General features: G+C 50.5%; 9 protein-coding genes across 9 annotated transcripts; 4 read left to right on the top strand and 5 right to left on the bottom strand.

Moving 5' to 3' along the window:
* Positions 1 to 15: 15 nt before the first annotated feature.
* On the bottom strand, positions 16 to 1,458 carry YALI1_C15465g (uncharacterized protein; the record flags this gene model as incomplete). The annotated part of the gene is made up of 1 exon (XM_501705.3): positions 16 to 1,458. One exon carries the CDS (start codon positions 1,456 to 1,458, stop codon positions 16 to 18), a length of 1,443 nt encoding a protein of 480 aa, XP_501705.3.
* Positions 1,459 to 2,340: 882 nt separating this feature from the next.
* YALI1_C15454g (uncharacterized protein) lies at positions 2,341 to 2,614 on the bottom strand (the record flags this gene model as incomplete). Its single annotated transcript, XM_068282300.1, has 2 exons — positions 2,341 to 2,472; positions 2,516 to 2,614. 2 exons carry the CDS (start codon positions 2,612 to 2,614, stop codon positions 2,341 to 2,343), a joined length of 231 nt encoding a protein of 76 aa, XP_068138401.1.
* Positions 2,615 to 3,533: 919 nt separating this feature from the next.
* On the top strand, positions 3,534 to 3,995 carry YALI1_C15445g (uncharacterized protein; the record flags this gene model as incomplete). The annotated part of the gene is made up of 1 exon (XM_501704.3): positions 3,534 to 3,995. One exon carries the CDS (start codon positions 3,534 to 3,536, stop codon positions 3,993 to 3,995), a length of 462 nt encoding a protein of 153 aa, XP_501704.1.
* A 596-nt stretch (positions 3,996 to 4,591) lies between these two features.
* On the bottom strand, positions 4,592 to 6,024 carry YALI1_C15420g (uncharacterized protein; the record flags this gene model as incomplete). The annotated part of the gene is made up of 2 exons (XM_501703.3): positions 4,592 to 5,726; positions 5,975 to 6,024. 2 exons carry the CDS (start codon positions 6,022 to 6,024, stop codon positions 4,592 to 4,594), a joined length of 1,185 nt encoding a protein of 394 aa, XP_501703.1.
* Positions 6,025 to 6,325: 301 nt separating this feature from the next.
* Positions 6,326 to 6,802, bottom strand: YALI1_C15412g (uncharacterized protein; the record flags this gene model as incomplete). Its single annotated transcript, XM_068282299.1, has 2 exons — positions 6,326 to 6,706; positions 6,749 to 6,802. The coding sequence occupies 2 exons, from the start codon at positions 6,800 to 6,802 to the stop codon at positions 6,326 to 6,328; spliced, it is 435 nt and encodes a 144-aa protein (XP_068138400.1).
* Positions 6,803 to 7,012: 210 nt separating this feature from the next.
* YALI1_C15398g (uncharacterized protein) lies at positions 7,013 to 8,230 on the bottom strand (the record flags this gene model as incomplete). Its single annotated transcript, XM_501702.3, has 1 exon — positions 7,013 to 8,230. The coding sequence occupies one exon, from the start codon at positions 8,228 to 8,230 to the stop codon at positions 7,013 to 7,015; it is 1,218 nt and encodes a 405-aa protein (XP_501702.3).
* A 778-nt stretch (positions 8,231 to 9,008) lies between these two features.
* YALI1_C15388g (uncharacterized protein) lies at positions 9,009 to 9,330 on the top strand (the record flags this gene model as incomplete). The annotated part of the gene is made up of 2 exons (XM_068282298.1): positions 9,009 to 9,117; positions 9,170 to 9,330. The coding sequence occupies 2 exons, from the start codon at positions 9,009 to 9,011 to the stop codon at positions 9,328 to 9,330; spliced, it is 270 nt and encodes an 89-aa protein (XP_068138399.1).
* Positions 9,331 to 10,165: 835 nt separating this feature from the next.
* On the top strand, positions 10,166 to 10,433 carry YALI1_C15377g (uncharacterized protein; the record flags this gene model as incomplete). Its single annotated transcript, XM_068282297.1, has 2 exons — positions 10,166 to 10,282; positions 10,326 to 10,433. 2 exons carry the CDS (start codon positions 10,166 to 10,168, stop codon positions 10,431 to 10,433), a joined length of 225 nt encoding a protein of 74 aa, XP_068138398.1.
* A 365-nt stretch (positions 10,434 to 10,798) lies between these two features.
* On the top strand, positions 10,799 to 11,366 carry YALI1_C15369g (uncharacterized protein; the record flags this gene model as incomplete). The annotated part of the gene is made up of 2 exons (XM_068282296.1): positions 10,799 to 11,083; positions 11,133 to 11,366. The coding sequence occupies 2 exons, from the start codon at positions 10,799 to 10,801 to the stop codon at positions 11,364 to 11,366; spliced, it is 519 nt and encodes a 172-aa protein (XP_068138397.1).
* Positions 11,367 to 12,055: the final 689 nt, after the last annotated feature.

Genomic DNA, 12,055 nt, shown 5'->3' with positions numbered 1-12,055 from the left:
AGCAATACGGATGGTCTATGATTCTTGGACGGTGCCCTCCTGGGACTGGGCGACCCTCCACCCGACCTCCACCCGTTCACAGAGCCACATTCCCTTCTGGAAATTGCCCCGGAACCCATCCATGTGACTCCACGATACGGAAAACATGCCCTCGGTGTTGTGGAAGTCATACGCACCCTCCCGAACTCGAAAGGTCTCAAAAAAGAGGTTGAACCAAGCATCGCCTTGGCCATCCACAAGAGGAAGGCTAAACGGATTGGCCACGACATGTTTGACCTTGACTCGACAGTCACCTGTTAGTGACACAGTCTCCTTGGGCCGGAAGGTAATGTAGTCGTCCGTCTCGTTCGTGAGGTCCTCCGGGCTGGAGATGTATCGTTTCTTGACCTCGGGAATGGCAGAGGGAGAGTACTCGGCCCGGTCACTATCGTTCTCGTAGTCGGATAGGGTGATGACAATGTCCGAATACTGGGGCTTCCACACCCGAATGTAGTCCAGGTCGACCTTGATATCCCTGTACTGACGAGCAATCACCTGAGCCCAGTCGTAGGTGTAATTGAGGTAGCGCTTTTGGCTCTGAATAGAGACCCCTTCGCCAAACCCAGGTCTCATCCGCACCCGAGTGAAGCTGTCGGCGGCGTTCTTGACAGACCAGCCCCGCTCAGCCACCAAAAAGGCGCATCCCATGAGCCCCGATCGTCCCTTGCCCGCCTTACAGTGAAGAACTGCCACTCTTGGTGCAGAGACGGTGGACCCGATGGAGCTTTGCAGAGAGCCCGAGATGCGGCTGATCTGGGACTGGGACGACGCCTGACTAACCTGCGACATCTGTGAGTTAACCGACATCTGAGATGCCAGGCTGGTGTCGTCCGATCCCGAAGAGTGGGACCGTCCCGAGTCGCTGCGTTCCCACAGCTGAAGCGACGACACGTCTGTGGTGGGGACCAGAGAAGGGTCCGAGGAAATCCCCTCGAGAAGTGACGACTGGGAAGGGGCCAAGGGGCGTGTGGAGGTATCTGTGTCCACGGAGTCACTGGACGGGGCCCGAGGGGGTGTGCTTGGAGGTGTTCGCTTGGCTGGGTTGGCACCGCCAACGTGGTCTCGAATGGACTCGATGAACAGGGGAATGTAAAAGAAGGGCGGAGGGGTGTGGTCTCTGAAGGGCAAGTGGACGACACGATTGTCGAGATCGGAGTCCTCGTAGCCCGACGGCTCGGCTCGGAAGTTGTACACTAGCCAGCCGTCCTTATGGTTGGAATCCAGATACTGTTTGAGCTCCGCAGTAGCGGGCCGGTAGAAGCTGCGTCGGTAGTCGTTGGTGGGGCCTGCACTGATGAGAAGCTCGTCGGTGAGATAGGCCATGTCCAGGACCTCTCCGTTGGGCATGCCATGATCGTAGAGGAGCTTGGGCGAAGCCACGGCGGCTCGCAAGTAGTAGCTGACCAGTTGCGCCACCATCAGGAAGTCTCTGTGGTGTCTTGTTTGTCTTTGTGTCGCGCTCGCGGGTTGGTGTGGTATGGCTTTAGTACCTTGTGTCAGTTGGGATTTACTGATTGTGGCAGGTATACCGGATGCCGTGTGCGCCTCAAAACTGTATGGATACTGAGTGACTGGACTGGTATCGACCGGGTATAAATAGTGATATCAAGGTGGGTATGTTTGGGTTAAGGTGACAGTTCGATATAAGCAGTGTCACAAAGAGTTGATAGTTAGGAGTGATATTGACTTAGAGTCAAGGGTGGGGAAGCAGAAGTTGTCGGAAAGTGAGTCGAGCGAGATGAGTGAGTTGAGTGAGTGGAGTGAGTGGAGTGAGAGTTTCTTGGATGACTAATTGACTTGTCCAGAGTCTTGCTCTCTCGTAGAAGCTCCATTATCATGTAGAGTATGGTATGTACTGCACTCTTACTCTCAACTGTCTACAGTAACATGTGCTCCCCCACCAACTCAACTTGCGCCAGACTAAACCCAGTCAGATACTGAAGTGACACAGGCAACATTAACGAGAACAGTGAGAGACACAACTTGTGTTTCAGTTGGCAGGTGAGACTGTAGAGGGTTGACTGACCCCGATTCCGCAGTATTCACATACACATCTGCTCTATGTCAACTGCCCACTGGCAATGGATGTCTGTCCCCTCGTTTTTTTCGGTCAGGCACAATGGCGAGATTAAAGCGCAGACAATATCTCGACAGCAGCTATCACTCGCATTAACCACGAACCATCTGCTACTTGTAGCGCACCCCGCAGTTTCAACTGTGTCTCACAAGCGGCTGAGACATGGATACGTTGGTGGGATGGTGGGGTGGTTCGTCGAGTAAAGGGTGACGATTGGGACACTCCTAAAGGGCTGCTTGGTTGAAAATGTTGCTGTACAACAGCACGATTGATTGCCACCATCTGCATTGTCCCTCCCTCTCGTTTCTAACTGTACAGTACAGACCACAACTAACACCCTTCCCACACTTTGACGGCTCTCAGCTAAGTTATCTAGTCAAAGGGGGCCAAAAGTGACACCAAAAGCGGGGTTGAAAGACACAATGGCAGAAAGAAGCAACGGACAAGAGATTGGGACCTTGTTGGACGCATGATATACGCCATCTTGCTTGCTTGCATTTCGCAGGGTGGTGTGGCTGTGCTTTGAACCGTGTAGAGATAGGTATGTACTGTACTGTACGATTTCTGAAGTAATACAACGGGTGATATTAAACCTGAGAGAATGAAAGCAATAGAAGTAACTCCTTCTATTCGAATAATGATTTGTCACTTCTATAATCTACCGGCATTTCTCAATTTACACATGATAAGGCTTTAGTCTGAGACATGTTCTTGAACGATATTCAACTACAATGACAGAGAAGATAGATACCGCTGCACATAGACACACCCGGTGTGTAATAGAAGGTCCAGCAACGTCCTTCAGTCCTTTGGAGCCCATTAAAGCCCTTTGAAGCCTTTGGAGTCTGCTGTACATCGCACAAAGTTGACGGCGAGATTCATCCAGAAACACATTGTATGGAAGCTGATGTTTCAAGGGTACCTCAAACTACATCTGGGCTATTAAGAAGCTCCGAGATTCAAAATTAATCATCTCTCCACTCTTGTACTGGTCTCGGAATCATGGCAGTTGAGCTCGAGAAGGCGATCTGATAAACTGCTACTAAACAAGTATCCTTGTATAGTCCTTTGAAGTTTCGAACATTCCACTTCAATGTTCAATGTTTGAGGTTGAGAAGGCACAGGGAATCCCAAGTAACCCGTTTAATAGCCGTTATCACTCCAGAATCGAATAATAGCCAGCCAGCCCAACTTGCACGTGATAGGTGTGGAGTACAGTAACAGTACGGGTTGGGGTTTTCTCGACTGCGGGTTTCGGGTTAGGGTTTTGCAGTCGACAGGTCCAACTCGCTTCTCTAAGCTTCCCCATACGCTCTTACCCTGTCTTTGAAATTGAGTTTTTTCAGTGCATCTTTGTATCGCTAATTGTCACAGCAAATCTCACACTACGCAAAAACACTCATAGTACACAACAACAATGGTCACTCTTACGGCTATCAACGACGAAAACGACCAGAAGCTCTTTGACGAGCAGGTTGCTGCTGCTGCCGCCGCCGAGGCCGCCGAGCAGGAGTACTCGGACGTTGGATCTGACGACGAGGATGCTGAGGAGGATGAGGATGATGAGTTTGACATTGATGAGACCATCTACGAGCGAGTGGTTGCTCTCAAGGACATTGTTCCCCCTCAGCATCGAGTTTTTGCCTCCAAGGCCGCCTCCACCATCTACGACTGGGCCTCTGCTGGCTTTTCTTTCGGCGGTAAGGCCATCTACATCATCACCTCTTCTTCTCTGTTGCTTGGTGTTCCTCTGGCTCTGTCCATCATGTCCGAGCAGCAGCTCAACGAGACGGAGGCCGAGATGAAGCTGGCTCAGGGCTCTAACGACATTGTTGCCCCCGGTGCTACCACTGCCGTGGCCCCCGCTGCCACCGCTTAAGGAATTGTATATAGATTAAGGACGACCGAACTGCGATGATTGATTGCTGGTGGCGCGCGTGCGTGTCATGTGCGTGTGTCTACTTCCATGTAGAGGGATCATCTTTGGGCCCTTCCGATGATCTCGTGTAGTGGCCGGATATAAGCCGGATCTAAAGTAGATCATTGCGGCAAAACTCAAGGAGAGTATAGAGGCGATCGTTCCGGAGTAGCTGTAGAATGAATGCTTATACAGTACTTGTGCAAGCAAATCGATGAGGCTTTTGAGCACTCGAAGGGGTCGTTTTCCGCCTTTTCAGCTTCTGAATGCTCCTCTACACATCTCTTGCATCATCATAGTGGAACATCATAATGGAAGGTGTATGCCATGGTGATGGAGAGAAGAAAGTTGAAGAGAGACAAGACAAAATGAGAGACTGAGATTGACAGAGAAGCACGTTGCAAGTACAGCATCTACTGATACGCACTGTTCTTGTACTTACTTGAACTTGTCTTGTGGCTGGTGACTTGCCATTCACTGCTGTACTCACTCGTTAGTCAATGTATAAATTTATTTCTGTCTATATATAATGTCTTTTGGACCGTGTCGGGACTCGATTACTCAGTCTTCTTCTCCTGAGGGTACTTGATTCGCAGACACCAGATATCGAGGTAGTTGGTGATCTCGTCGATGATCTCAAGCACAAAGAAGGCGTAAATGGAGAGGGTGGCGCCAAAACAGGTGAAGAGAGTGTTAACCGACACGATATCGGCGTCCCAGCCAAACACGGGTGCAATGTAGTGCACTGCCAGTCCCACAAAGGGGAAGAAGAGCAGCACGTTCCAGTGGGGGAAGGGAGCAAGCACGAGATGGGCAAGAATCATCTGGCCGACTTGCATGGCAAAGGCAGCCCCAATGGCAAACAGATAGACGATGGCGTACTTGGAGAGAAGCAGAGGAGCAACATGGGCCCAGGCAAAGACGCCGACGTAGAAGATGCCAAAGGGGGCGATTCCGAGAATGGCGGGGAGAGCGCTCTTGCCCTTGTTGTTGTAGTACTTGATCACGTTTCCGCAGGCGCCGTAGATGTTGAACACCATGCCCAGCACTCCGAATCCAATGTAGATCTGGGTGATGGTGACGTCCAGGAAGCTGGCAGGCAGCAGCGAAGTGATGGATTCGGGAAGAGCCTCGTAGACGGTCAGAGCGTACACGTTGGGACCAGTGAAGAAGGTGAGGACGAAAAGAGCCACCAGAATCAAGATACCTTCAACAGGACCAGAGAAGCCAGAAAGGTACAGAGTTCCGGTATGGTAGGTCTCCCAGGTCGACAGGTAGAAGTTTCCGAGAGCGGCAATCTGCACAATCAGCAGCTTCATGTTATATCCCATATGGGTGGTGGACACCACCACCGTGAGAATCAGAGAGGTATTCATGGCGTCGACACAGTGGTCAAACAGCTCTCCAAGGGGTCCACTCTGGCCAGTTCGTCGGGCATGGGATCCGTCACAGGCATCAAATGTCTGGTAAAGGAACAGACCCAGAGCGTAGGTGAGGTAGACCCATCTGGGAGGCTCGCGGTCGTGGGTGGGATCAACAATGAGCATGGTGATGAAGTTCACAATGACAAAGAAGAAGCCCAACAGAGTCACCATGTTGGGGGCCATCCACAGAGGGAAGATTTTGACAAACTGTCGCCAGAAGGGGCGCAGAATGTTGTTGGAGATGAACGAGTGATCCTCGGCGGAGTACCTGGGTTAGCATGAACCACTGGCGTAGATTAGGATATACATCCACGCGATCGATCCGGCACTTGTCTTAGATAACAGACAGCCATATATTATGACCATGTATCTGCTGCCACAACCCCAACACGTCCTCATCCCCTACACTATTGGTAGTACGTCATTATCTCCACCTCAGGACTGTCAAAGTGAACGTCAACACCACTCGTCGAGCTCACGTGACCGTTCTTCCAACTTCGCCACATCCATACTCACTTGTACTTCTTGAGAGCCGGAAGCTGCTCCTGTTTAATGAATACGCCCATGATGGTTGAATGGTCAAGTTTGATTTTACTTTTTTCGCTTGCCAAATAAATTTATTTGGGTTGTTGCCAGAAAGCTTATTCTCGTGATAGGTGGGTGGGGGGCTTCAGGATGAACTTGCGGGGCCAAAAAGAAGCCGTTGGAAGGTCTGTGGGGACAGAGAAGGTGACAATGGGTTTTATACTTGATAAAGATGGCCCAGTTCAAGTTTCAGCCTTGTGAGACAACCAGGGAGGTAGGTGGAGGGACAGTTGGGAATCTGAGCTATTTCCAGTCTGGAAGAAGAAAATCGATAATTATATATCAGAAGAGTACACGAGTAGACACCCACAGTTTCAATTGACATGCCAGTATGTCTACGGTTCTCATCCGATTCTTGCGGCATTCAGTGTGGCGCATTTGGCCGCTCCAAAATTGTTCACCTCCTGCCAGCTGAGTCATCACACATGAAGATCGAGATCCAAATATACCAGACGAAAGCTGGCAACAAGAGCAACAGAATGAGACTTGTAACACTTGTCCCATGTCATTATTTCCTCCACAATTGCAAAATCCACCTCCTGCACCAAGATTTCCACATGTTGCTGGGGATGCGTGGAAGAGGTTAGGGCGGTTGGTGACGCTGTATGACGTATTTGTAAGTCCAAGAGAAATGTGTGTGCATTTCTGGTGCTTAGATAGTGACTGCGATGGCGCTATTGTCCTCTCGTATTAGCATCCAGATACTGAGATCAAATTCACATAAACAATAAATAATTCATTGTAGATTCCAGAGCTCATGTTAGAATGAGGCGACACTATTCCGCGAGAGGAGTGTTTGGACTGCTGCCGTAGCTCTTCTAGTCTTTTAAGAGAAAAGGGGGATTGTGATAGTCTCTTTCACCATTTCTAGGTCTCATTTGACACAGCCACTGCCTTCACTCAGTTGAAAAGTCACCCACCACCTACCCTCTAAAGTGGATTATTTCGGGTGCCCTCTGAGTCAAACGTCTACTTCTGCTTCTTTCTAGGATGCAAGTTGTCTCCTCCTTGACTACCCCGCTTGGTTCCCTGGTACGTCATGGTCTTAATGTCGCTATCCTCGCACGAGATCCTCCGAGGCGGATACTTGTACTCCTGTCGCTCAAAGACGTTTTGACTCACCTTGGGAGCCTCAGTAAAGTAGGGATGCAAGAGGGCGTCGTTAGCGGTAAGACGCTTGGCTGGGTCGTACTCCAACAGTCGCGACAAGAGCTGGAAGCCCTTCTGGTTGGTACCTCCGATACTCTGGTACCAGGCTTCGAGATTGGGAGGGAAGGTCTTCATCTGCTTGAGCGACTCGTACTCGGGGAACTTGCTCAGACTTGGCCAATCATCTTCCTGGGGAGATCCCAGAATCTCAATGATTTTCTGCATCTGGTTTCGCTGGAAGGGCACATTGGTCTTGTTGTCCATCTTGGCCTCCTCTCCCTTGAAAATAGGTCTGAGAGCCAGGAGCTCGGCAAATATGCAGCCCACAGCCCATAGGTCGACTGCTGGCGAGTAGTGTCGGGCTCCTAGAAGCAGCTCAGGAGCTCTGTACCAAATGGTGACCACCACCTTGTCTCCCGAGTACAGCGATTGCAGGGGGTTGGAAAACAGGCGGGCCAGGCCCAGGTCTCCGATTTTGAGCACTCCGTCGCTCGTCACCATGGTGTTGGCCGGCTTGAGATCTCGATGCAGGACCCAGTTTTGATGCAGATAGGAGACTCCGTTGAGAAGCTGCCATAGAATCGACTTGAGGGTGTATTCAGGAATGGGCTTCCTCTCGGGATGGCTGTGATAATGAATAATCTGCAGCAGGTCGTGTTCTGCATATTCAAACACCATGTAGATACACGTGTCTTCCAGGATGGTTTCCACCAGCTTGGTGATGTTTCTGTTGTCCAGCTCGGCACACAGAGCCACCTCTCGACATGCCGACTGAGAGATGCCCGCGTAGTGCACCATTTCGCCTTCCTTGTCCGCCTTGAACTTCTTGATGGCGTACTGGTTGGTGTCACCGGGATCCTTGCTTCGGGCCTTGTAGACACGTCCGTAGGTGCCTGCCGCAATGTAGCCGATGATCTCGTACTTGTCGAGTACGCGCTTCTTGGTTTTGGCCTTGCGGGCAGTGTACGCGGCAAACGGGTTGGTGCCTCCGCCTAGCATCCGTGAGTAGCTGCCCACGCCTCGTCGGTAGTTGGACATGGTACTTTAGTGTGGTGAGAGTCTGTAGTGTGGATTCCTCGAGTTTAACCCTAGAATAAAAAAAAACCCGGTGATTAATAATATGGGGGCGGTGGATGTGTGCGGCGACGGGCCAGGGCGAATGTCGTTTCTTTTCGCCGTCTCCGTTATCGACGATTTTAGCGCCGTCAACGAGATTTCACACTCTCGTGCATTTTTCATTTTTCACCGCCCATAATATTTAAGGGTCCTGTTTTGGACGCGCAGCCAGCTGGAGTGGAGCATAGGAGGGCCCCATATGTGGGTTCACGTTGATGCTAGGAGGGCGAGGAAGCTATCGACGTGTTCCTACAGAGGCTGGGAGCACGATGCACTCTTCAGATTTCCCGTAGCTGCAATATTCGTGGTTTTGAATGCTCTTGAAGATTCTCTACAAAACCTGATTTGGCCATGTGTAGGAGGAACAAAGTTGAACTACAAGTACACTATGTACCAACTATTGAACAAGTGTATAACAAAAACAATAACAACTTACATCACTTGCTTGGGGCGTTCCGATAACCAGAGTCTTGGAGACTCATCGGGAGAACAAAATTCGCTCACACGACCATGGTCTGCTTACAAGCCAGAGAGCCTGTACTGTACCGGAAAGACTGTAGGGAGAGTAGAGGTGTAAAGTAGAAGGGGTGCTTTCGGTTTCTGCTGTCGAAAAGGTCCAATTGCCATTCATGCAGGTTCATTGCTCTTTTTATTGTTCGCCTTTTTTATTGCTCGCCTTTTTTATTGCTCGTCACTTGTCATGATACTCATTGGTTGTGCTTCACCCCGAGCAGAGATGTGGATAGCCATTCGTTACGAAACCAGATCAACTACGCCTGACAGAAACGCAAAGACACGGACCCCATTGAGTCTGTAGATCTTTCAAACGCCCTCTCTGCGACTGTTCATCACATCCACAAGGCTGTGGTCTTTCTACCTCAGCCATCTGGCATTTCGAGAGTGTTCAAAGACTTCTTGAACTAATGACAATCACGTTATCCTCCGCCGGAGTGTATCAAAGACCCGGATCAATCACCACATGCTTGAAACCAATCACTGTTTCGACAGTGGCATCGGACTGAGCTAGATGATGATCTTGGTTGCACGAGGGTCGGGCCGCTGAAGTTTCTGAATACAACCCATTGACGACATACTAGGAGCAGCAGCGGAACCCGTGGCGTCACCAATCATCTCATCCACCACTCTCACCCACCACTCTCACCCACTTGGACTCCTGATTTGTATCCGGGCCCTCTGGAGGGCGGTGCATTCGGAGGAATGTCTTCTCCATCATATCCGATTCCAACAACGTTGCGTTATTACCCCACTATCCCACCAATCCGTTTTGGATGGTGTTGGACCGAGTAGAAGAAGATGATTGCCGACAGGGCGATGCCAGTCACAATGATGTCCTCCATGTAAGCACACTTTCTCCACCATGCCAGATTCGGCAGAGCGAGATACAAACCTCCGACTCTGTAGGTCACTTGCCCAATCGTCGACAAGTCCCATAACAAACATCGGAGGGTTGAAGTAGAGGTATTTGCATCGGTAAAAGTCGATTCTGTCTGCGTGTTTGGGCCACCACTTGGTCATCAGCTGGGTAGAAGAAGAGTCCGACACATGATCCAAACAAGAATATCCACTTCATAGTATACTATTCGAAAGTCTTCGCCGGTCCAATAACGCCCCAAGCAACCGAGGCGGTGAAGAAGGTGGTTTGGCCAGGAAAGGTGAACAATGACGTCCAATACAACCACTCCATTCACCAACGTGGCACAGAGTAGCAGCCAGAAGATCAATCTGGGGGTACTCTTGGGCTTGCTTTGAAGAGATTGACAGCCATGAACCGCCCAGGCATGGCATATCCAATCATGGGCTCAGACTGCCCATTGAGAGCGCACAGGAACCAATCCCATGAAAAGAACAATACACCAAACAGGGGTGTCTACAGGAAACACTTTGACTGGCACAATCAATAGGACGAACATGATGATCAGTATGACGAAGAGCCACCAATCGGGAGCCTTGGCCGTGTCTACGATGGCGTCTCTCATTTCTCTCCAACCCAGGTGAGTGGTGTAGACAATGTTCGGTCGAATCTGTAATCTGTCGAACTTTTCGTCAGCTTGAAAACTTCCCTTTGTTGTCACAGCCGATTCGAGTTGATGGAATTTACCCTTGAAGCCTGTGACTGAGAGAGGGAAACCATGGTGCAAGAAGGCAATACTGGTATTGTACTGGTATGTACTGCACTCGTACTGATACTCGCACCGAATCTTACTGACTACACAACCTCCCTGTCCACTCCTTAGCGATCATAAGTGAAACCTATGATAAATCTAGACCGAGATAGAGGTGCGACAGAGCGGCGACAGACGCCAACAAGACCAGTCACATGACCCCGAGCCAATCAGAGCCGTTCCATCGTGGTGATCGTCGAGATTGGCTTTTTCATTGACTTGGACAATACGCCATACGAGCAAAAGAAAGATGCAAACAGGAGACAGCGGCGGATATGTGCACTGCTGCTGCAGACCATAGCGTCTGATGGGTGAGAACATGGTCATATGTGCGAGTGCAGTAGTTGCTCGACCATGTAATCGCGGCGAGCGATTCACCAACAGCCGTTGTAAACCGCTGAATGCGGTAGTTGGGTGCGTTAGTGGATTTTCACAGCTTCTGCTTGGACAAGGTTGTGCCAAAGGCTGGGAGGCCTACCCAAGAGGCTGTGGGTGTGGGAAATCCGCCAAGTGCACTGAGATCCTCTCGTCGGAACCACCAAAAAGACCTCTTTATCTCGGACAAAACCCCGTTGCTCCACGGTTTTGTCGAGTCTCCAAAGTCCCCACGATCGAATCGAAACTTTTTTTTTCAGGGCTAGACGCCAACAGTGTCACTTTTAGATCGGTTTAGGTGGTTAGTTTCTTGTTTTGGTCTCGAGCAAACGGCCAACTGTGTCAGCACCACACCACAAGAGTGTGTCGTCCATGCTGCAGTCGGACGCTGTAAAGATGGCACAAAAGCGCCCAGGGCCACTGGTCATAGGCCAGTCGGGAAATGTCCACCGCTGACACACTCATCCACCGCTGACATGACACTCATGCCCCACCTCTGACACACTCGGGGCCGTGTTACCGAAACTCTGATGACTGGAGTTTACGAGTTTATGTCAGTTGTGTGGACGTCAGTTGTGTGAAGGTCAACAGTCGATGTGCGGGTACAGTTGCGGCCATACGACGAGGATAGGGCGGAAATGGAGATATTTATATATGTGAGATAATGTCACAACGACACAACTCCTGTCACCTCGCTCCAATACCACCATACCACACACACACACACACACACACACGCATTCTCTCTCTCCAAACACTGAACAGTCTGATACTGAACTGGCTCGCAATATGCACAAATATGCGTCCCCAGAGCACGTTTTCCGATTGTGCATTTGATTGGATCTTGACGGGTCGGGGACGGTCGGGACAGAAAAACGGGGCGCGTGCGGACGCCAATGGGGCACGAGACCGCAATGTCGCGCGCGCCCCGCCCGTTCTTCGGCTGGCCTCCGGCGGGTTTTGCGGTCTCCTCATCTTGCCTCTCAGCGTCCTGCCTTACCACGTGCCAAACAAGTGCAAGTAGCTCTAGCTTCATAAATTGTGTGCATAAACTTTGATACTGTCGTCGACCAACTCAATAGGGTCTACTTGGTAATAAAAGAGTGTCGTCGACTTTTGATACTGAACCTGAGCGGCTAGTTTTGTTTTTTGCACCAGCTTTTTGCCCCGTCACGACCCCACGCCGCCA

Source organism: Yarrowia lipolytica, chromosome 1C (assembly GCF_001761485.1).
Source record: "Yarrowia lipolytica chromosome 1C, complete sequence".
Taxonomy (NCBI): Eukaryota; Fungi; Ascomycota; class Dipodascomycetes; order Dipodascales; genus Yarrowia; species Yarrowia lipolytica.
The sequence above is the reverse complement of the archived record's forward strand: the minus strand, read 5'-3'. Positions and strand labels throughout refer to the sequence as shown.